At 42.2% G+C, this 25,478-nt stretch overlaps 1 protein-coding gene across 2 annotated transcripts in view; it reads right to left on the reverse strand.

The window, feature by feature from the left end:
- FBXL7 (F-box and leucine rich repeat protein 7) overlaps positions 1 to 25,478 on the reverse strand; it is a 371,784-nt gene that overhangs the window by 275,085 nt on the left and 71,221 nt on the right. For both annotated transcript variants that reach the window (XM_064596837.1, XM_045863279.3), the window contains exon 2: positions 280 to 369. In XM_064596837.1, the coding sequence (XP_064452907.1) occupies positions 280 to 369 (90 nt within the window). The remainder of the gene's footprint in view (positions 1 to 279; positions 370 to 25,478) is intronic.

Below are 25,478 nucleotides of genomic sequence, written 5' to 3' on the forward strand. Positions count from 1 at the left end.
TCATGAAGGCTCCCCAAAAGTCAGCCTATTATATTTTCACGAAATAACAGCATTTGCCTTAGAATTGAGACACTTAAATCCTATCAAAACCCCTTTATCAGAAGGCAAGAGCACAGCAACAAAAAAGCAACTTGGGAAACCCTCTGCCTTCTCATTTTTAAGAATCTCATATGCTCCCACTCAGTAGAACAGAACTGAGACTCACACATTTTATTTGTTTTCCAAAAATAGCCTGCACTGTGAACACAGGGAGAGAGATAATGAAGACCAGATGCCTACCTTCACTGGTAGCCACATTCTTCTGGGCTTGGGTCGGCGTGTGATCTGTACTTGAACTCACGTCAGATGAGATGCTTGAGCTGCCTTTGCCTAGAGAAAACAGGAATGAGCAGCTTTTGAGTTTTGTAACTTCAGAACTGGACCATGTCTTCCACTCTGTCCCGTAACAAGCCATATCACTGGTTTCCAAGAAAAGAGCCGTAATACCAAGAAGGGAGTTTATTAGGTTTCTTGCCTCTTGCATTACATATCTGACCCATAAGAGTGGAACTAAAGCCCTATTACACTATAGCTCGACTATAAACTCAGACAAGATTATAAAACATATGATAACATAATCTCATTTTGGCATACTTGTGAGTAAGAGAGGACATGTGGGAAACTCATCTACAGTATTAATTTTTTATTTGCAACTCTAAACTATACATTTCCCAGTACAGGACAAAAGCACATCTAAGAATGAGGCATTATCCGAATAGTAAGGACCTGCTGGTTCCAAACAGTGGTATCACCTTAGAAACCAAATTCCCTGTTTTAATAGGTTCTTCTTTAAAAACAAACAAAAGGGCGCCTGGGTGGCTCAGTTGGTTGAGCGACTGCCTTCGGCTCAGGTCATGATCCTGGAGTCCCGGGATCGAGTCCCGCATCGGGCTCCCTGCTCTGCAGGGAGTCTGCTTCTCCCTCTGACCCTCCTCCCTCTCATGCTCTCTGTCTCTCATTCTCTCTGTCTCAAATAAATAAATAAAATCTTTAAAAAAAATAAAAATAAAAAATAAAAAAATAAAAACAAACAAAAAATACTTATGTATCTAACACGGTAGTTATCAAGTGGGGGTGCTTTTTCCCTCAGGGGGACATTTGGCAATGTCTGGTACCATTTTTAGTTGTCACAACTGGGGAGGATGTACTCCTAGAACCTAGTAGGCAGAGGCCAGGGAGGCTGCCAAACATCTTACAACACACAGAACAGCTCCCACAAGAAAGAATTCTCCAGCACAGAACGTCAGTCATGCCCTGGTATAAATAATCTCACTTCAGCTGATAGAAGAGTAACTTTTAATATGAAGATATACACTAATGTTTCTAAACATTCTCAAAATGTCTGCAAATATGAACCCTACTCACTACCTAGTAAGAGAAGTATCAGTGACTGCGGTGAGCAGAGTTCTAAGATAACTCCCATGGTACCTGCTACAGATTGAATGTGTTCCCCCCAGCCCCCCAATTCACCTAATCCCCAGTGGGATAGTTTTAGGAGGTGGAACCTTTGGTAGGGGATTAGAGCATAAGGGGGGAGCCTTCACGAATGGGACTGGTGCCCTAACAGAAGAGACCCCTGAGGGCTCCCTGGCCCCTTCCACCATGTGAAGACATATGAAAAAGACAGCTATCTGTGAACCAAGAAGCAGGCTCTCACCAGACGCCTTGCTCTTGGACTCTTCAGCCTCCAGAACTGTAAGAATTAAATTCCTGTTGTTATAAGCCACTAGTCTATGGTATTTTTTTTTGTAGCCACTTGAACAGGCTAAGCTGGTGCCCGTGTCCTTGGTAATGTTCCCTCCAGTGTGGGTAGAACCTGTAACTTGCCTCTACGCAATAGAATATTTCAAGAGTGAGGGGGTTTTGCAGATGCAATTAATTTCCTAATCAGTTGACTTTCATCAAAAGGGAGGTTGTCCTGGGTGGGCCCAGCCTAAATAGGTAAGCTCTCTCCAAGTGTCTAGAGAAGAGACCCTGCCCACTGGCTCTGAAGAAGCAAGCAGCTGTGAGTTCTGCAAGGAAAAGAAATCGGCCAGCAGCCAAGTAAGCGTGGACGGGGACCCACCCAAGCCTCTGATGAGAGCACGGCACTGGCCAGTGTCTTGATCACAACTCTGTGAGACCCAGAACAAAACTCCCAGCTGATCCAAGTCCAGAATTCTGATCCCAGGAAACTGCGAGATAATAAATGTACCTTGCGTTAAGCTGCGGCTAAGTTTGTGGTCATTTGTGATGCGGCAAGAGAAAACTAATATAATGACCATCCAATTCTATCACAAATGAGCTCTTTTTGCTTCACAAGGTATGATCGGAACTCTTACATGTGGCTGAGAAATACATTCCCAGTAGTGCTCCCCGAGCAGAGGCACACACCCCAGTTTGGGGGAGTGCGCCTACGTCGAAACACAGAGCAGAGAAGAACAGATGAGCTTCACTTTAAGAGCTTCAAGGATTTGATTGTGAATGTTGGGAATAACGGAACAACACGAGTTCATGGGTGATACTATCTGAGCAGGGACGTCAAAAGGCTGTTGTCTCCCTTTACCACTGCCCATTGCTCACGGTGACTTCTAGCTCTGAGACAAGTCTGTTATTCCTGTTGTCCCCGCCCATTTCACATCCTCCTCCCTGAGAGTTAGCCAAGATGACACAGTAACTCTCCATTAGTTTGTATTTAGCCCATTTCTGTGGCCTGCCATGGTTCACCTTCAGAGAGTGGACATATTGGACCAGGTACATAGTTAAAAGTATGTCAATGTGGTCTCTGACCTCAGTCTGCTGCTCCCTTGTTTTTGACCTTGAATACTCCCTTTTTCCTCCTCCAGGAGGCTCAGTGTCCACATGTGGCAGGAGAGATGGTTGGACTGAGTGATTCCCAGCAGCTCAAATAGTCTGTGATTCTATGAGTCCATTACGGTACTCCTCAAACCTGAGTAATGCCAACACTCCCTTTAATATGGCAAAAAGCATTACTGTTCACCACTAATGGAGACTTAAATTATCTTTAGTATGCTGTTATTTAGTGATGCACAAATGGAAAGCTAAAAATAAACTCCATACGCTTTAACTGATTCAACAATAAGACCAAAACAAAGTAATGAATTAAACACAAAAACAAGAAAGGCCATAAAATTCGAATTAACAGCGTTAATGTGGCAGATGATGTTATTTTGCAGAGAGATTAAATTGCCTTTCAAAATGTAAACATAGTACTTGCTGCTAAAGCCAATGTTCTCTTGGTTTGGCCATACCCATGCTACCCCCCCAGTGAGGGTTCAGCCTGCCCACCATTTTCCTCCCTTCAAACTCAGGAGTCCTTCCTCCCAGAACAGGATGATACATCACTGGGCCTTCATTCAGTCTGACTGTTTCACTCATGATCTTTAAATCTGCTCCTCTTTTATTCCTTACTGGCCCATAAGCATTGAAGTAGAATTCTTGCCTTAAAAGATAGGTGTAAACTTGGACAATGAAATCTTGTGGCAGGACTCGTCTATAAAGGAGAACCAGTATACAATGATTTATTGTTTTTATGATTGTCATCAAAACGAAAGCACAAAGTACAATAAATTTCAGAGGAAATTCTCAGACAGGTCTGAAAACAGAATGCGGACCCCTCAGGGGACCACAAACTCCAATTTAAGAAATGCTAGTCTATGAAGAAAGGGAAGAAGATAAAAAAACAAATGATATTTATAGTAACAACTATGTATGCTGTTCCGTGTAGTCTAGTAAATACTTTAAATGTTTCACCACATAGTCACTCTGCCCTGTGGCTATGTTTTGCAATCACTTTTTCATTACTGCCCTCGCCCCCAAGGAAACTTTTGGGACTTTTTCCTAACTATCCCCCAAACGAAATTGTATATAGCCAATATACTATACATCTGTTACACGCTCCATGTAGATCTCTGCTTTTTACAAAAAAAGGAGTTCTCACCACCCCCCCCCCATTAAGAACCAATTTTTGTCCCTTTGAGAACATGGGCCTTTGATAGCACAACACTGAAATTTAACAAATTAATTAAGGAAAGCAAGATAATAGAGAAATACAGTCCACTCTTGTTATTCATGGTAGTTATGTTCTACAAAGTCACCACAAACAATGAACTAACAATACTGGATCACTGATTCTAGGGGAAAGGCAGGATTAGGTTTCAGCCTACTGTTGCTCACAACATTTTTGTCCACCCATCAACACATAACCTTGTTTCACGTGTGTTTCTTTTTTTTTTTTTTTTAAGATTTTATTTATTTATTTGAGACAGAGAGAATGAGAGAGAGAGCACATGAGAGCGGGGAGGGTCCAGAGGGAGAAGCAGAGCAGGGAGCCCGATGCGGGACTCGATCCCGGGACTCCAGGATCATGACCTGAGCCGAAGGCAGTCGCCTAACCGACTGAGCCACCCAGGCGCCCTCACGTGTGTTTCTGTTTAAAGACATCTTATTAATATATACTGTTGATTGATCAGCACTGAACTTGTGGCCAACGGTGCTATAATTCAAACTTAAATGAACTTTATCTAATAATACATGTGAGGCACCTCACAACCTTCTCACACTTAGGAACACCAGACAGCCCTTCAGCATGATGCTTGAAGGTCACCTTAGGTAGTGAAACCACCAATAAAACTCAAAAAAATAAAAAATAAAAAATGTGGTGGTAAAGAGACTGCAAAAAGGACACTTATTTATAGTATGAGAGCTGAAACAAGGAGGCGATATCACCTTGTTCATCCCCAGCTGGGAACGTGCACGCTGGGAGATTCAGATTTTTCGCCACTCTGCTCATGTTCGTGAATGACCATGAAAGCATGGTGAGTACTGATTTGGGGGATACAAATAAATTTTAGCAAGTAGACAAATTTGCAAATATGGAATCCGCAAATAGTGAGAATCACCTGTATATAATCTTGTATCACATATGGTTCCACAGCTTGTAGACAGCTTTCATGTGGACTGGAGTGAGTATAGTCCAGGGTCAGGAGGCCAGGGCTCCTACCTGGATTTGCCATATACTAGTGTTGGGCAAATTAATAAACCCCTCTATGCTTTAGTTTTTTTCAGCTATAAACGGGGTGGGGATGAGCCATCCCTGCCTCCTAGGGCTGTTTTTAAAAGTCAATAAAATAATCCAAATACAGCACTTAGGAAATTCTCCACAAATCTCAGAATAATGGGGTTCATATTTTGGATGCTATTACTATGCTTTGTTTCTACCTTGCTTCTGGAAGCACAACCATCTCCCCAGTGAGTTCAGGAAAAAGGTGTATATTTCAGGGTGGGGAGTTTACAGGAGGAACTCAAGAAAGAATGAACGAGGTGATATGTGGCTCCTAATAGTCAAAAACAAAAATCAGAAGTATAACGATGTTCTTACAAGACAAGCTATTGTCTTAGAAAGATTGTCCTACATTTCTCACCTTCAGACAGTCTTTGGTTTAATAACTATTGTCTATACCTTGGGCAAATTGACACATAAAACTGTCTGTCCATCATAGCGCATCAGACCACATGAATTTAAAATCCCTATCTACCAGTTCCAAGCAATGTGTCTAGGAGAAAATCTCTCAGATTCTCTAAAGTTCATTGTCTTTATCCATAAAGTAGGGATAAAAACAAATAAAAAAACATTACCCATTGCCTCTACTATAAATGGGGAATTGGACCCACCCTTCAGTGTTTGGGGGACATTGCTAGGAGGAATAAATGGGCTCCAGCTGGTAAAGCATTCAATCATATCAAGAGCCCACCCTGTGATTATTTAGTACTGACCCATTTATCACAGTCTAATTTGTATCAGGAAACAAGAAATGAAATTTAAAACAGTAATTATTATTATACTATTATATGGGCATAGAATAGTAAATAAATATTATATACACATGTAAATTAAACTACATATACCTTATATAGCTAGCAAAAATCCCTCTGGTATGAGCAAGGCTGACAATTCTGCTCTCTATCTAACTGCTTTACCTACATGAAAGTTTGTTTATCTGACCAATGGCCAAAACCCTCATTAGGGGTTATGAGCATATCAGAACTATGTCTGTTAGATTTGGTAAAGTACAAAGTTGCACTTTATTTAATATCCTCCCAATTGGGCTAAAGGCTCAAATGAGGACAGTTGAACAAACAACTAGGTATCAAATACAAATACATACCAAAGCAAGTGAAGACTAATGCACGGATGTTGGTCAATGTTATTTGTAACAGATTAACATACATACATATAATTCTCAATCATAGTGTGGAGAAACTAATCAGCAGACTGATCATCCAGATCAGTTGGGGCACACGGTTAATCCAGGGACGTTAGCAGAAGGAAGTTTCTAGCCATGCATTCCTTCTGTTAGAATGTGCCACGTTTCCCCAGTGTTTGAAGAGAAAGACAATGTTCATTCAATGGGGATTCTATTGTAGAGAGTGATTTTAAGTCTATTTTATTTTTTAAATATTTTATTTATTTATTGGAGAGAGAGAGAGAGAGAGAAGGCAGGGGGGAGGGGCAGAGGGGGAAGGAGAGAGAATCTCAAGCAGAGTCCCCACTAACCGTGGAGCTTGACATCAATCTCACGACCCTGAGATCATGACCTGAGCCACAGCCAAGAGTTGGATGCTTAACCAACTGAGCCATCCAGGAGCCGCTTGTCTCTTCATTTTACAATTCCCATATGTAAAACTGCAAAACTAAGTTTCTTCTCTCTTCTCCTTCCCAGTGCCCAGGCTGATTTTGTAAATGCAGGTATTTGAAACAAGATAGTCGGACATTCCATTGTGATTTATTGATAACATGAGGAAGGTAAAGGGTAGAATAGAAAAGATCAATCTATATATGACAAAAAAATGAATGAATGGGTCCTATAATCTTCAACATTCTTAAGAGTCCAAGAAATTACTTGCAAAATTGATTTCTTATATAACTTCCAGATTATATGCACTGAATTCATTCCTGTGGGTTTCAGCCACAAACTTCTGATATGAAATCCACCAACAAGCACGCGGGCTGACGTAGGGGCCTCAGCCCATTACATTTCCTGTTTCTCTCCAGTACCTTGTTTTCAAGCTGCTGTTGGCACACCATGACAGCCTGGTTCAATACTAAATGTCTACACCAAATGAAAGAATTTTTTTCAGTATCTTAGAATTAGATCACGGGAGTGGTGGGTCATATTTGTGTGTTGAATTCACTGTTATTTTCCTGATTGTTATCTTGAGATAATTTCTTACCTTCTTTGATCCACAGTTCAAGTGTCTATTTGTAAAGAATAATAATACTAGTTATCTCAAAGAATGATCTGGCTTAATCCCCAGCCCAGGTGCATATTGGGTTTTGAAAAGAAACTGATATCGTGAAAGCATATTAGCTCTCCAGAGTAAGAAACCTTGAAGTAGAGGGAAATGAGGAATCAAATCCTAAACTCTCTGCTTTACTTTACTGTGAGCAAAAATCAATAGATGGTGCCCTTTGTGTTTCCATCTCCTCCAGAGAAGACCGGAACAGGAGATGAAGAGGATGAGAGGAAGAAACGAATGGAAACAGAAGGGGAAACCTCAGCCCTGATGTTCTTTTTATTTCAAGCCATGTAATGCCCTAACTGCTATTTTCCTTATGCCAATTTCCCAAAGCACCTAGCAAGTGATCTCAGGGCCACTGAGCAGGATACATCTGCAATGCACCGGCAGTCCAGGGCAGAGCTGGAAAACAAGATAGTTAAGTGAGCACCTGCTTCATGCCCAGGCTGCGGTGTGCTGGCCCCTTCCGCTAAGAAGCTGCCATTCTTATAGGTTTATATTAAGCCTAAGAAAAGCCAAGGCCATGGGTGCCCAAGTGGCTCAGATGGTTAAGCATCTGCCTTTGGCTCAGGTCATGATCTCACGGTCCTGGGATGGAGCCCTATGCCAGGCTCCCTGCTCAGCGGGGAACCTGCTTCTCCTTCTCCCTCTGCTCCCCATCATGCTTGCTCTCTCTCTCTGCGTAGTGCTCTCTCTTTCTCAAATAAATAAATAAAAATTCTTAAAAAAAAAAAAAGAAAGAAAAGAAAAGCCAAGGACACTTTTCAGCATTTGCCTCATTGCTGAGAGATGCTGTCACCACTCAAACACTTGGTTCAGAGTGGTGGCATTTTTAAATTCCATTAAAAATATGTATAACATAAAATTTGCCATAAAATGTGACTATTTTTAAGTGTACAATGTAGTGGCACTATTTACATTCATAGTGTTGTGCAACCATCATTCCTATTCCCGAAATTTTTCATTACCTGACACAGAAATCCTGTATCTATTAATCAGTAACTCCCCATTCCTCCCTCCCCCAGCTGCTGGTAATCTGATCTGCTTTCTGTCCCTGTGAATTAGCCTATCCTGGATACAGCATCTAAGTGGAATAATCCAATATTTGTCCTTTTGTGTCTGACTTATTGCACTTTTTTTTTTCAAGATTTTATTTATTTATTTATTTATTTATTTATTTATTTATTTATCTGAGAGCGCGCGAGAGAGAACAAGCAGTGGGGAGGGGCAGAGGGAGAGAGAGAGGGAAGCAGACTCTCCGCTGAGCAGGGACCGTGACATGGGGCTCGATCCCAGGACCCAGAGATCATGACCTGAGCTGAAGGCAGACACTCAACCCACTGAGCCACCCAGTCACCCCATTGTTTCACTTCTTCAAGGCTCCTTCAGGCTTTAGCATGTATCAGTACTTCATTCCTTTTTACGGCTGAATAATACTTCATCGTGTATATACACCCTGTTCTGTTTATTCGTTTCTCTGTTGAGGGGCTTTTGTCTGTTGACTCTTCTTTTGGCTAGGGTGGGTAATGATGCAATGACAGGGTGCTGGCTTTGATTGCTTGTGGTTTTTAACTTTCAGACTTCTGGTGCATGTTGTTTCCAACCGAAATCAGATCCTGAGTGCTGTGGCTGGAGCCGGCGAACAAAGTACACAGAGTCCTTCCAGGAGAGAAAAACGGGACAACCCCACCGCTGAGTCAGCAGCTCCTCGAGAGCCATCTGCAGCCCTGCCACAGCCCCCAGGAACGGAATGTCAAGCAAGGATGGCAGGAGTGTTGAATTACCTCCAGGCAGGGCTGGATGGCCACTACTGCTGGGAGCAGCGGATCTAGAACCGAAAGCCAGCACCCGGCACCGACGCTGGCCGAGCAGACATCAGGCTTCAGGATCCAAACACACACCTGGGCACCAGCTCTGCTCTCGGAAGGCTGCGAGGCTCTGACTGCACACTCGGGGGCTTCCTCCTTCTCCCCAAATGGGGACTGTGCACGCTCTCTCTCTAAGAAAGGCAAGAGCTCCTGCCTCATGTAAGACAGGCAGGAGGGGGTGTCCCACTCCCAAACCACAGCAGCAAAACCGTGATGTGTGAAATGCAAGCCCAGGGCTTAACCACACACGACCCTGAAGGACAGCCAATCATTTAAATAGTGTTAGCTTCGAAGCCAAAGGGTAAACAGAGAAAGACTCAAACAGAAATAATTTAAGTTGATCAGCAGTCAGCACACCCTCGTGTCATTCTTTGTCTAGGGGGAAGACAGAAGGCCTCCTTAGACACAAATCTCAATTAAAACCCATCTCTTCTGCAAGCCTCCTGTATGCTGTGATAAAGAAAAAGAAAGGGGCATGACTTTGACAAATCCTTGGAAGGTGGCAGATGGCCACAAGTGGGCGGGCTGCTTTAGACCTGAACTTTGTCTCCACCACTAAGTACGTGGTGGAGCCTCAGGCCATTTCCTTACTTTTGAGTAGCAGTTACTCCATCTTAAAATGGGGCACTGCTGAGTCCACACTCACAGAACAGCCGAGAGAATAAAATGATGTAAGGTAATTGCCTAGAATGGCATATACGTATAAAAGATACTTAATACATGCTAGCTCTTCCCGATCAACATCCTCAATCAATAACTCAGTTTAATTCAACAAATAATATGTGAAACCTAATGCATGCAGAGGATGATTAGCTTTAGAAAAAGCAAGACAAGTCATATTGGGTTGGGGAGATAAACCACAGACACATGAATAGAACTGAACATAAATGCAGTGTGGTTAAGTTTCTAAGTCAGATCAGTGAGTGGCATCCCCAAATACTATCTGATTCACAAAGTTTCATTGCTGTTTAGTGTGACTGCTTTTTTTTACATATAATGACATTAAAGATATGTAGATATGATGGATTTCAATGTCTGTCTTCTCCACTGGATCCTTAACTCCATGAGGGTAGGTTCTCCATACCCGTTTTCTTCACTGCTGTGACCCCCCCAAAGCAAGCACTGTGCTTGGCATACTGTACACACTCAGTCCATATGTGTTGAATAAGTTGGCACAAGAGGGAGGTCCTGACTGAGTGAATAAACTGGAAATTCTTTTTTTTTTTTTTGAAGTGGACTCCACACCCAGCATGGAGTCCACCGCAGGGCTTGAACTCCAAACTCTGAGATCAAGACCAGAGCTGAGATCAAGAGTTGAACACTTAACCGACTGAGCCATCCAAGTGCCCCTGGAAATTGATTTCTAATGGAATAACCTGGCCCTGGAATGTTTCCTAATAAGCACCATCCCTTCCTTACAGACACCACTCAAATCTATGTTAACCCAAAAGACAGTCTTTACACAATGGCTATGTGTTAAGCATGCAAAATAGAACTTAGAAAATTCATACAGATTCCCGGTGATGACATAATATACAGTACTCTGTACTAGGTTCCCAGGCAGGCCTTCACAAATTACCACTAACTAGGTGGCTTAAAATAACAGAAATGTACTGTCTCACAGTCTTGGAAGCTAGAGGTCTGAAATCCAGGGGTTCAATCAATTCTCCGAGAGGGAGACTTCATCCCATGCCTCTCTCCCAACTTCTGGTGGTTGCCAGCAACCCATGCCATTCCTTAGTTTGTGGCAACAGAACGGGAGTTCTCTGGTCATCAGGTGGCCGTCTTCGCTCCATGTGTCTCTGCATCCCTTCTCATAAAGACACCAGCTATAATGGATTAAGGGCCCACCCTACTCCAGTGTGCCCTCAGGTTAACTAATGACATCTGCAATGACCCTATTTCCAACGAAGGTCACATTCTGATGCTCCAGCAAGGATATAAAGTAGTGTTGGGGGGGAGTGGGGGGACACTTTCCAACCCAGTAGATACCCCAACACCATTTTCTGCAGAATTAAACAGAAAGCAGAAAACCCTGCCCTGAGTCTATCATACAAGCATTTACTCCAGTCTGATTGCATGGCAACATTACCGTGGGTGGAAAAGATTAGCAAGTAAGATTGAATGCCTCGTGGAACGCACCAAGTCCTGACAGAGTCTCCCAGCTTGTGAAAAGGCAAGCACTTAGCACTCCATCACCGGTGGTTGTAGGTCGAAAAGGCCGGACAGTATTTCACTAAAGGCACCAGGCAGAGGCTGCCCCTCCCTCGTTCCCCAGCCTCACAGCTACCTACGGGCCTTCAGGCAACTGCCCAAGAGTTAACACAGAAGTCATGGAGACAGATGCTGGTGCTGCCGACAGATGGTGCCTCCCAGCTGGGTTTCTGAGCCAAGTAATGAGAGGATCACACCATGGACCGGCGAAAGGGTATGTGCACCTGCACAAGAATTTCCACTGTACTCTAAGTCACTCAAAAGACCTTTTTACACCAGCGGCAACCTCCCTGTAAGTTGTACCAGCGATTTTCCTCCAATGTTCTGAAGGGCTGCTGCGATCCAAAGACCATGAGAAGACTTTGCCTCGTTTAATGTGATGCACAAGGAAAGACGAGAGTTCTTTTTGAAGTTCATTGCTGTTTCAGCAAGGTCTGGGAAGGGCTTCACAGCTCTGTGTTCATTTCCTGGCATCAAGAGCCTCTGGTGCCAATAAATTCATACTTGCCTCTTCTGACCCCTCATTCACTCACTCATTCAGTCAACATGCCATGTGCCAGACCCCATCTTACACACAATTCCATGATCAAGCCATCTTGGTGGTAGAAGCTACTTTGCTGCAGGATCTTAAAGGCAGGGAAAGAGGAAAGAAAACGCCAACTCCACCTTTTAACAGAGAGTCTAGGGAAAGGACAGGCAGCAACAGCCTTTGAGTCTTTGTGGTTTTCTGTGGTTCAACCCATCAAAAACCAGTCACCGACTTTATACCCCATGGCCACTCTGATTTCAGAATTTTTATACAAAGCACATTTGTATGTATTTCCCTTAATTATCACTTATGATCAAGGTAAATTAGTGGAAATTCTGAATAATAAATTCTTAGAAGGCACTGATTCTCCTCCTTTCGCACATAAGCAGTAAATCAACCAACAGTGAAAGGGGGAAAAGGCTATATATTTCAGAACTTAATCTTATTTAATATAAGACAATCTTAGGACCTTATTATGTTCCCCATTCCACCTTGGGCAAAATTCTATTTTCAAAATTCTGTGTGGGGCGGGGGGAGCTGCCTGGGTGGCTCAGTCGGTTAAGCGTCTGTCTTTAGCTCAAGTTATGATCTCAGGGTCCTGGGATCGAGCCCCATGTCAGGCTCCCTGCTCAGCAGGGAGTCTATTTCCCCCTCCCCCCTGCTCATGCACAGGTGTGCACACACAAGCACTCTCTCTCTCTCAAATAAATAAATAAAATATTTTTAAAAGATTCTATATAAGGGAACCAAAAAAGATCCAAGCATCGCTCCTTGGTAAAGAGGATTATAACAAAAAAGTGTCCCTACCCCAGAAGACACAGGTGCCTGATACTGTTGAGAAAGCACTGAAATGAAGAAACTGGAATTCTCAGCTCAAGATCCACATTCACTCCTTGACTAGCCAGGAGGCCCTGAGGAGCTACTCAGGACTTCTCAGCAAACACCCCGACACCTCTTACTAGGGGAGAGGGAAACTGGAGGAGGTCATAGTCAAGTTTTCAACTGCCACATTCTCTACATCCCCCAGACTCAAAAAGTAACCAACTTCATAGCAAGACTACAAAGTGCTCACAACCATAACCTGAGATTCAAAAGACCTAAAAATTAGTTAAAAGTGGAATGACAGAGACAGAGTTGTTAGCCAACTTCCTCCTTCCTCTACTGAATTGAAATTATATGTAATTATATATGTGTGTGTATATATATATATTATACATGTATTATATGTGATACATATATGTAATATATACATGTATACATACACATGTAATGTGTCCCTACTGTTGAACGGCTTTGGCCATTGAACTGCCCCTCCTTATCTGCCCAGTAGGGACGTGTACATATACATGTAATACATATATATATATATATATATATACATACATACATACATACATATATATATATAATTCCTCGCATCGAGCTCCCACACCTCCTCCATTTCCCTTGAGTTGGGAGAAGTTTTCCTTAGGTCCATGGTGGGAAACGACAATTCTATCTCATAGGAGCAGTATCCTTGCCAGTATGCATCTCTGAGAAAGTATGAATGGCAACAACAGAGTATCTCACAGAGGGCCAGACTCCTTCTAAGTCCTGACTCAAAAGAAGGAGAGGCTAAAGCAGTAGACTGAATGCAGTGATCACCCACCCCTGAGTCCATTCCATCCCCGTGACTTGGTGTAGCTGTCTCATGGTTGGGTGGGAGAAACTTCATTCTAGCTCCAGCACAGAGCTCTACCTGTCCTGAGTCTATCATCATGAACCAGCCCTCACTGCACAGTGATTGGCTGGGCAGACAGTGAGGGGCAGTTTAATGGCCAAAGCTGTTCAACAGTAGGGACCAAGATGCTCTCTCTCCCTCTCTGGATATAATCCTAGTAGTTGTTAGCAGCCAGATTGTATTAAAAAGGAGCGTCCCCCTGGGCGTAAAGATGCACAAAGCAAAACAGAAAGATGGAAATAAATCAGGTAAGGACATCACTAAGATATTACCAATATAAAACAGTTCTGACGCCTGCCCTACTACTGGAATTCTGTTACGTGAATCTATGAGGGACAAAGGAAGAGGTCTGTCTGCTGCACCTAGTGGCGAACAGTGGAACTGCAGAAGTTTTAGGCTTAAAGCTACAACTTGCAAAGCAAGAAAAAAAATTCATCCTAAAGGTAAGATATTTTTTCCAGGTGAAAGCAGCACTTTCTTACTTTAAAGACTGACTCTATGAAAGGCTAAATAAGTGTGAAGTAGTAATTTTAACAATGATGAATTGTAATATTTTAAACAAGCAGAACCAAGTAAAATAAGAAGCAGTATATATAGCCACATGATAAATCTGATAAGGTTTCCAGACCAGGGAAATAGTTTAATTTGCTCCGGGCAATGAACAGATGATTTGGTAGGTCTTTTTCTTTTGAAAACCTTAATTCGGCCTCCACCTATAATCTATGCTGTATTTTTCAAAGTTTTATGCATTAACAAAACAAAACAAAAAAATCACTCTCCCTAAATTTTGCATTTACAGCCCTTTTATCATATAAATTGCGGTCATAACCTAACTTGAGGCTTGTCGGGGCCAGTGAAGGGAAAGGTCTGGCTTCTATAAAATGAGATACATTAAACAAAATAAATCTTGCCTGAAACTGAAATAGTTCTTGAACACAGCAACTTAGGAGCTAATCCCTCCTTTCTTTTAAAAATACAATAGCTTTGCCTTTTGGCCAAAATAGATATACTTCACAAATATCTATTGCTCCTTTCTTCATTCTCTTTCTTGATGTACCAATACTTGGCTGATAGCTGTAAAATTTCCTAGAATTCTTTTCCCAAACTCCTCTCGCACAAAGTCTTTGATTCATCCATGAAGGTGACAGGGCATTCTGACCATCCCATCTAGTCTGAAGGAAGAATAAGGTTCAGGGATTTAAAGTTTCAAGCTAGGCATTAATGTCTTCCTCTATTCTAAGCATTCATTCACCTCCTTGTAAGACTTATACTCATCTTAAAAAGCAAACTGCATTTGATAAATACATTTTGTGGAACCCAGATAGGATACTCTAGAGTATGTTTATGCTATGAGTATGTTCATAAAGACTTTGTTGGAATGCAATTTACAGGGCTTTAACTCATTTAAATAAAAAGTAAGAATTTCAGGCATTTGTGATGGTATTTTTTTCTCAATGTGATACTATCTAGGGAAATGTTTTCAGATTTGGGACAGGCAGAATAATCTTGCCTGCCTCAAGATTTATATATCTTTTATAAAAAAGAGATAGAATTAGGGGCGCCTGGGTGGCTCAGTCATTAAGCGTCTGCCTTTGGCTCAGGTCATGTTCCTGGGGTCCTGGGATGGAGCCCCGTGTTGGGCTTCCTGCTCAGAGGGAAACCTGCTTCTCCCTCTCCCTCTCCCTCTGCTGCTCTGCGGTGCCCTCTCTCTGTCAAATAAATAAATAAAATATTTAACAACAAAAAAGAGATAGAATTAAATATTTTGGCTCTGTTTTCCCTCCTGCCTTCACTATTCCATCTCCCCCATCTTTTCAAGGTGTCACCAACGTAGATGCTGGTACTTGCATCATCTGATCATGTCACCAGCCCAGTTTAAAACTGCCTAACAGTTTCCTCTTGGGTTCTGGCTTAAGCCCAAACTCTCTACAATGGCCCATGAGGCTCTGTATGTTGAAGAGCCAGCTGACTGCCCTTCACTCAGAACTCACCCCAAGGATCCCCTTGGAAGGTCTCTGTCTGTTGAGATCACTACTATCCACACTGCCAGGTGCTTGGAGATATTCAATAAATATTTGTTGAATGAACGAGGTAATACTTATGTAAATATAGCCTTTCCCTTTTAGATTTATCCAAATTTCAAAACTAACAAGTTTTTAAAATACAAACCATCTTAAGTACAGAAAAATTTTTAAAAAATCATATAGATCAATATGAGACAGACAATGAGTCTGGATATTGATCAGTGAAAGGAAATGCCACTTATATCACTTTAAGTTCATGAAAAACTACTTAAAGTAGTTTATTGCCAAGTGGAAATTGAACAGGGGTTATGAGAAAAATAAACTAATGAGCACGGATCAGAAAATAAATTAGTTGGAGGTAAGGGAGGAAGATGCTGGGGGACCAGCCCTAGCCCATTACTATAATATAAAGGTATACCCATTAGGTCAGGGTGTTACAGATAGGAGAGAAATATCAATGGGGCAGAAAGGAAGCCCAGAGATAAATTCATACATAAATGGTGAAGGCAGAAATGTAACACAAAAAAATCAGTGCAGAAAGGAAGAATTGACAACTGGGACAGCTAGGTATCTATTTAAAAAAAAAAAATCCTCATCCTCATCCTACTCAAAAATAAAGTGTAACAGTCAAAATAACAATTTTTTTAAAAATAAGTAAATATTTATCAAATTTCTGGAAGGCGGAAGTCTACTAACCTAAAGCTAACAGGAGAAAGTGCAAAGAAAACTATCAAGAGCTTCAACCATATAAAAATTTTGAACTTCTCTACATCAAAAATAAACAAAGAGTAACATATATAATTGAAGCCAAACAATCGTTTAGGGGAAAAAAAATCATAGGGGGCAAATGTCTTTATTGTTCGAGGAACTTAGGCAATCGCTCAAAAACCACTAAGACTAACAACATACAAATCAGGAAAGGACAACAATAGGTGATTCCCCAGAGAAAAACCACACATGGTATCATAGAATTTGAAATGTAGTTTCACTCACTGATAGAAGCCAAACAAAGTGTTTGTTTTAATGGGAATATCCATTGTACCCAGAATAAATAGATACAAGCACTTTAAAGTGTCTGGCAACATGCACATCAAAAGCCTTGACAGAGCTGAAGCCCTTTTATCCAGCAATTCCACTTGTCATTAAATTAATACAGGAGTCAGTCTGCCACTTCCGTACCTAAAATATTCTTGAATTTGTCTTTACAAGCAACCATAGGCAAGTCAAGCAGCTGACCATGTTGTTAAGAGGCAGGACAGGCTACACGACGGGTGAGCCCCAGAGCAAAATGAAAACGTGTGGCCCTTCTTAAAATGTGATTAGGAATTTCAAGAGGGCAACAGCAGAGCATTAAACTAAGCATGGGACCCTTTGGAACACAGGGCTCTCTGTGTCTGCAAAAGGTAGAAAATCCATGGAGCCGGCCCTATTAGGGGGTATTCTGTACCCAGACTGCTGGGGGGTGGTGGAGGAGGAGAATTCTTACTGTGGTTCCTGCAGGCATTGCCCTTCTGATCCTGCTTAGTGGGTGAAAGCCTTGGGATGGATTAGGGAGAGCACTGGATGTTAAGAGGAAAGGTCTTGTTCCCTAGGGAAAGGGGAAAGTAGGTCATGGAGATGATACACCTGAGTAAACACTCGTACGAAAGCCTGGGCATTTACAAGGCGGCCCCTAGTACTGTCCTCTCTTCATGGCACTTAGTTGGCATCCAGAGCAGGAGCCCGGTCTCTCTTCCTTCCCCCTGTGCCGCAACAGAAGTCAGACAGATAACCCAACCAGCTTCGTTCCCACCCCGCCCAGCCCTCTCTTGCCACTGGACAAGAAAGGCTACTAGGGTAGCCATGGGGATGCCACTGCCCCTAGAGACTGGTTCCTTGATGTCTCTCAAATCGAGGAAGGCTATGGCTAAGGGACAGGAGATAATGGATAATTATCAAGTCTGCTTGTATGTCACTGAATAAACTCAGCATGCAAAAGGTGCTTTAGGAATAGCAATATATAAAAATTTGTGAGTATTTGAAAGTTGACATTCATCTTTATCTTAATGTGGGGTACACATATTTAAAAATATAGAATTGAAGAATTAGTAACTAATTCTGAATAATTTGTTGTCTACTTATTTATTTGTTTGTTTGTTTTTTTAATTTTTTAGATGGGGAGTGGGAGGGCAGAGGGAGAGAGAGAGAGAATCTCAAGCAGGCTCCACAGCCAGCGTGGAGCCCGACATGGCGCTCGATCTCACGACCCTGAGATCATGACCTGATCTGAAATCAAGAGTCAGATGCTTAATCAACTGAGGCACCCGGGTGCCCCTGTTGTCTATTTAGAAACAAAACAAAACAAACTCTGTCTGCACATACACACAGATCTTCATATTACACAAAATCAATTCCTACTACGATTTGTCCATCTGAAAGCACCAGAATTTACTTTAAAACGTTTTTTTCTTACTTATTTCAAAAGCAAACCTTAGCCCAGTTTCGGCACGAGCAGACATTCTGACGTGGCAGGTTGCATGCTGTTGAGGCAAGAGTCCTTTTTCTTGCAGATGAGAGCACATCCTTCTAACCCCAACACTGTACTCGAGCAAACCTCACAGTATCTCTGAGCCTCCACTTTATGCTTCTGTCAGGTGAGAAGATTAGGGCTGAGACATTCCCCAAGCTCTCCCAGCAGCCAACCCCTACTGAGCACATTCTGCAATCTTATTATTCCACCCCATGAGATAAGACCCATGTTACTCTCCCTTTGTCCACAGAAGGAAGCTAAGGCATAGACTGTGTAACCTTCCCCACACTTATAAAGAAAAGCACCAGGCATTAGACACCTCAGTCACCATATGACGTCATTGCTTAATTTTTTTTTTTTTTTAATAGCCTCGTAGGGAAAAGCCCAAATACTAGAATCAGTGCACTTGGATTTGAACTCTTTGTCACTTATCACTCCTTTGACTTTGGAAAGATACTGAACTGTCTGTCTCAGTGTCCTTTTTATAAAATGGGGTCCCAGAGTGGTGGGTTTCCTGTGAATTAACACATGAAAAGCACATAGTTTGATGCTTGGCACATCGTAAGCACTTGGCAAATATTACCTATTATTATTGTTCTGAGTGTGGATTAATACATTTGTATGATACTTCAAAATTAAGATCCTACATCAGCACTTTAATCTAAGCAATTTATTCTGGATTAATAATCAGATGAAAGAATTCAGACCAGGGCTCTCTTTCCCACTGGTTTTTTTGTTGCTGGATTGGCCAATCTGGTCTGCGGGTCATTCCCCAAGCTCACCACCTTGTGCCCGGTCCCATCTTTCCCACTAGCTTAGAGTGACATCTCTTTCTCACATAAATATGACCCTCACCATTGTCAGTTCTTCCGGGACAGCCTTCTATGGGTCTCAGGGACCCCCACCCCACTTGGAATGTTTGTACCATTTACAGTCATTTGGCACTTAAAATTGTAATAATCACAGCTGACATTTATAGCTATTACATGAATACGCTGATTTGTGTTTACATGTACCTTCTCACTGCTTTGGCATTCCTAACTTCTTTCCTGCCCCAGGATCACAGCCTCGAGAGCCACACTGCAGCTGGCAAAAGGCCCGTGTCATGAAGGCCTCAAGAGAAGAAGTTCACTGTTGATGGCAGTGTGCAATGAAATGGGAAAGAAGATGAGAAAGCCACCGTGGACTTCTTCTCACCTGCAGATATATTTTGCCAATGTAAATGACAAGATTCTATCACAGTGTGCACAGATCCACCCAGGAGAATAACAAAGTAACTAAAGTTAGCAATGGAGACCAACACAGAGAATTTAGAGAGAGAGATGGCATTTCCATCACAACCAAGAACTTTCATAATATGCAAAGAAGAGAGTTGGTTCTGGCAGTTTTGTCAGCAGCCCCTGGAATACAGAGTCAAAGTACAGGTTATTATGGAAAGGCCAGTCTAAAATTCTAGAAACCTGAATTCTGGAACATGTCCCAGGCCACCTGTGAGTCTCTACTATGGACCTGCCCCTTTTCTAAAATCAATTTTCCTGGTTCTGTAAGCCTATCTTCAGCTTTATTATCCAAAGCAAAGCCCACAGGCACCCTGCACCATTCATCTGCTGGGAATAGCAATTCATGCTCCTGTTCTTATCCCTAAATTACATGCATCAGGAATTTAGACTATCTGGTGAGTGGCTAAGGAGTAAGCCCATCCTTCATATAAAATCGACCTCCCTCACCGAGTAAGGAATTGAGACACTGTTTCAAAGCATGGTATAGTTTACTGGCCTAGACCGCCCAAGATCAGAATAGATACATGTCTAACTTTTTCAACTGTTTGCTTTTCAAATGCCTTGCCAAATTCTTGACCTCCTTGACCCAACACATGTCCTCTCTTCATATACAATGAAAAGCCTGGACAACCAAGGCATTAAATCTCCTGTCAGCCACCTCTGTCTTGTGATGTTTTACTTTCATTCCATGATGTAGAGTTGGACACCAATGCCTTAAAACCTACCTCATTGGTATCACTAAGATCGACTCCAGGCCCGTTAGCTCATCAACAAATAAATACTAAGTGTCTAATGCATACAGAACATAACATGAGCATTGGACAAAATAATTCAGCATGAGGAAAGAAGTGAGTAGACTGGATTTTTTAATATTCTGTTAAATTATAAGAAATTGCCATTTTTGTAGGTTAAAAAAAAGTCAGGATCAACCATTTCACATGATTCAACCTAATTATAAACACTTCTTTGGGACTGCACTCTAACAGTGGTAATGAAGTAACTAAATGTCACTGGATGGTGCCCAAGGTAGCATAATCCCTTCTACTGAACACTTCTCATAGTGAGTTACCAGTGAACACAGAGAAGTAACATTCAGCATAAAGTGAGACAATCCACAAGCCTCCAATAAAAAGGATGAAAAATATTTGTTATACTAATGAAACAAATAAACAACAACAACCACCACGAAACCCACACAATTTTATGTCCATCTCTTGAAGGCTGTTCAACTTCTTACCAAACTCTTGTGAAAATCAGCTTATTAAATTCTCATCTAAGTCTTCGCACCAGAAAACTTAATGAGAATTCCATACTAAGCAGAGAAAGACGAAAGTCTGCTTATTTCCAAAGAGGCAAGTGACAAAATCTGGAAGAAGTGAGAGAGAAGGCCACACAAGGGAACAAAATGGTAAGCAAATGTTCAGCAGTTGTATTCCAGCATAGCTAACTGGCCTTCAGTCCATCGTTTTTCATTTTAAAGGCTCTAAAACTTCAAATGTGTGCAGGGACTATTGTTCTACAAGGAGAAGAGTTTTATTGCCCATCCTTAAATACTTCCTAGGATCGGCGCAAATCATAATCATGCAGCAGCATAATGTGGCTGGTACTTCCCTTGTGTTTGAATATGCAATATTTTACCGCAGAATCTGTCATTCATTAGTGCTTTTTTATTTCATTTTAAAACACAAACAACATTGTAGCTCTAGGCTAAAATGTGAGGTAAGCATAGCATCAGTTGTAAACTTCTCCAAATAATGAAAATAATCTCACTAATAAAATTTCTTTTGCTTTCTGTGGCCTGAGCCGAGCTAAATGTTAGGAGTAGAATTTCAGTTTTCAGTCTATGTAGAAAACAAACAAACAAACAAACACTAAGGGTTTGAACTAGATGTGTGTACAAACGTCCCCCTCTTTGTAATGATCGAAGTCTCCAAATCAGTCACAGTGGTCCCCCTTTATTCATAGGGAATATGTTCCAAGTCCCCCAGCAGATGCCTGAACCTACACATAGTGCCAGACCCTATATATACTATGTTTTTTTCTGTACATAAATCCCTATGATAAAATTTGATTTATGAGTTGGGCACAGTAAGAGATTAACAACAATAACTAACAAAATAGCCCACTATAATAAAAGTTATATGAATGTGGTCTTTCTCTGATTCTCAGAATATCTTACTCTGCTGTATTCACCCTTATTGTGAGCATGTGAGACGATAAGATGCCTATGTGATGAGATGAAGTGAGCTGAATGATGTAGGTACTGGGACATAAAGTCAGGCTACTGCTGACCTTCAGATGATTCGTCAGAAGGAGGATCCTCTGCTTCTGGACCACCCAGTAACTGAAACCTCGGATAAGGGAGGATTGCAGTACTACAAAACACATGTAGGGGCCTAGGACACAGCATTACCACAAAGCTTCCAGGGGTACCCACATTTTAAATGGAGAGACTGAACTTGCATGGCTCAATCGTATGGATTTCAGGCATTCCAAACACAGGAGGAAAAAATATCTGATATGGCGTCAGGCAATAGACGGGGGACTTTACATACACAATCCAATTGGATCTTCCCGAGAACCTTATGAACCAAACCTTATTTTCTCCATTCTCAAGGTAAGAGAATTAGACCTCATGCACAGAAGTTGAGCTTGTCCAAGGGTCACAGTGTACGTCTATCCCAGAATAGAACCAGGCCCATCTCATTCCAAAACTCTTCATTATTCTGTGCCGGCATAAATTAAGTGGGTAACCATCAAATTTGGAGGTGGAGAATATCAAATTGGACCAGAGGACAAACAGCAAGAAGACCTAAGTTCCAGGCTAAGTTCTAGAATTTTCTAGCTAAGGGACTTAAGTTTTCTGAGCCCCAAATTTCCTCAGAGTGCAGACATAGTAGACATTCAATGAGCATTGGTGGAGTCCAAAGATTTGAGTCCCTGAGATGCTTTCCATGCAGTGGCCTTCAGGAGGCCCACTGACCACAGCAGGCAGATGGCTAAATATGGGGCCACAAATTTCGAGACTCACATCACAAGATCTGGGGCAGAGAAGATTGAGGTCATTAAGCTCCTGGCCTGCCAAGTGAGAGAGAGAACTGGAAGGTGACACTTCCAGAGTCAAGCTTGGTCTACTCCTAAGCCTTCTGCTACTCTGAGCCTTCCCCTTTGTCCTAGCCCTTACCAAGGAAATTACACTTGAACCTTGAACAATGCATGGATTAGGAATGCCAACGCCCATGCAATCAAAAATTCAGGTATAACTTTTGATGCCCCCCAAAACTTAACTACTAATAGCCTAATATTGACCGGAAGCCTTACTGATAATATAAACGGTAGATTAACACATATTTTGTAAGTTACATGTATTATATGCTGTATTCTTACAATAAAGTAAGCTAGAGAAGATAAAATGTTATTAAGAAAATTGTAAGGAAGAGAAAATACATTTACAGTCCTGTTTTGTAAAAACTGCATTTAAGTGGACCCATGCAGTTCAAACCTGTGTTGTTCAAGGATCAACTGTATTTCCATTTTATAAGGTGAAATTTGCACTTCAATGCCTTGCCTTATGACCTAAAATTCTCCAGTCTTAACTTAGAGCTATCACAACCTGCTATGACCTATGGGCGAAATGGTATTACAATGATTCAGGCCTGCAGAAGTGCTGAGCCCCAGGAAAACCAGACTCAAGTCTTTGAAATACTAAGGGAAATAAAGGGCAAGCGGTGGTTAGTGTGGTCAAGACTCATTCACACAATTAAAAACGTGCTTTCTTTACCCAGAATTCTCCATACTGTAAATGGAAAAAGGAAAGAGGCATGGAATAAAGTAACAATACAACCATAAGGTTAATAGAAAAGATTTCCCCAAACACAGCTACCTGACTCATTAATTTATATGACAGATATTGATTTGGTCTCTGCTTTAACGACCAGGCATTAGGAGCTAGGAGCCTAAGAGCATTACCCTCTCTGCTCTCAAGACATTTACGGTGTGGGGGGAGGACTAATCTGAGAAGCAAGATCATCTCTGCAGAGAGATGTCAAAATAAAGGCAAGGTGCTCCAGAGCTTACTGTTGGTCCACCTCACTCAGACTTGGCTGGGAGGGCTAGGAGGAATAAGGGGATCCGGAAATTCAAACAATGGTGAATGCACACTCAGGGCAGAATGGAGAGCCCAGAAGCAGAGGAGAACACTGAGCATTCAGGAACCACAGATAATTTAGCAGGGCTGGAGAAGATGGAAGAAGGAAGCAAAGGAGAGAGATGGTCAGGAAACTTGACGTCTCGCAGATCCTGGTTGGGAACCTGGACTACATCCAGATAGCAGCCAGCACCTTTGAGGGGCCGCAACAAGACTGGCATCCCAGGTTGCAGAAAGGCAGGTCGAGCTGCAGCATAGGAAATGGACAAGAGAGGGTAAAATGGGAGGCAGTGAGACCGGTTAGAAAGCTGTTTCAGGAAGTAGCAGTGGTGGGTGGAGAGAAAAGAATAGGTTTGAGAGATGTGAGTCCGGCAGAAACACCAGGAATTTGTGATTGGACGGTTAGAGTGAAGCAGACAGATACGTCACATAAGGCACCTGAGATGATTGTCTGACATGCTCAGAAGAGTAAATGTTGCCCAACCTGTCGTGTGTGAGCAGCTAGAGAGGAGACGGTGTTGCAAGTGTTCAGGTCTGTGGTGATACTGAGCCCCAGGAAAACCAGACTCAGGTCTTTGAAACACCAAGGGAATGGAGAAAGCATGCCGTGGTCAATGTGGTCAAGACTCCTCCACACCATCTGAATCATGCCTGCACCCAGAGGCAACCAGAAACCAGATTCTAGTCCCTACATGCCCAGGCATACTCGCCCACCTTCCTCTTCTCACTCTCCCCATGCCTGTGAGATTCTCCAACTCTCTTATTTTTCCTCTTAACCCCATAGATCAGGCCCAAGTAGGACCCAAAGGCCCCCTTCCCTTCCACTTGCTGCTTCCAAGAATATCTTTACACCATTGTTGACCCTCAAGGTCAAAGATATCTAAAACACATTGGCAAAAGGTCATTCTTTTAAGAAAAAAAAAACATGGCATGGACTTGGGATGGTGAATGAAATACTAATTTTGGTTGTCTTCTTAAATGCAGAGCATTAAATTTTAGCCAATTCTTCACAGCAACATTCATTAGCTATAGAGCAGATGGAGAAGCCACTGAAACAGGTGGATGCAGCATCCACAGCCTCTTCCTGAATCTCATCTGGGCATCTTTGCCTCTGATGACAGCACTGAGGACCTGCTGGCTGAGCCCAAGGCTGGCTCAGAAAACCCAACAGGAATGTTCAAAAAGCAAAAATAGCTCTTCAGGCCACATGTTGGCCTGATACCACTACCACCAGAAGGCTTCTTGAAGGAGCTTCCAGAGCTATGACTTCTGATTTAAAGAACAGGAAAATAATGCAGTTCACAAGCCTCTTTAAGGACAGTAACTCAGCATGATGCTCCCCTCACTGGGGAGCCATGTCCACATAGGGATAGAGGTGCAAATGGGCTGCTTACTTGTACCCAAGGTGATGGGGTGCTTGGGTCAAGAACATGGGGTTCCTTGTTATCAATCCCCTTGGACAGTCAGTCATCCTCCTGTCTCACTGAATATATTTTGTAAGTATTTCCATTAGTTACAACAAGAAACCTGAAATTTCTATTAGGAAAGGGGTTTTTGTGATCAGCACTGTTTCACTGATTTCCATATGAAGAATCAAAACACAACAGATTAGGGCGCCTGGGTGGCTCAGTTGGTTAAGCGACTGCCTTCGGCTCAGGTCATGATCCTGGAGTCCTGGGATGGAGTCCCACATCAGGCTCTCTGCTCAGCAGGGAGTCTGCTTCTCCCCCTGACCCTCCCCACTCTCATGCTCTCTCTATCTCATTCTCTCTCTCAAATACATAAATAAAATCTTTAAAAAAAAAAACACACAACAGATTAGCAATATCAAAAGAGACAGGGAAATTAG

Source organism: Mirounga angustirostris, unplaced genomic scaffold (assembly GCF_029215605.1).
Source record: "Mirounga angustirostris isolate CCGP_5_RB_7025 unplaced genomic scaffold, mMirAng1.0.hap1 SCAF_7, whole genome shotgun sequence".
NCBI lineage: Eukaryota > Metazoa > Chordata > Mammalia > Carnivora > Phocidae > Mirounga > Mirounga angustirostris.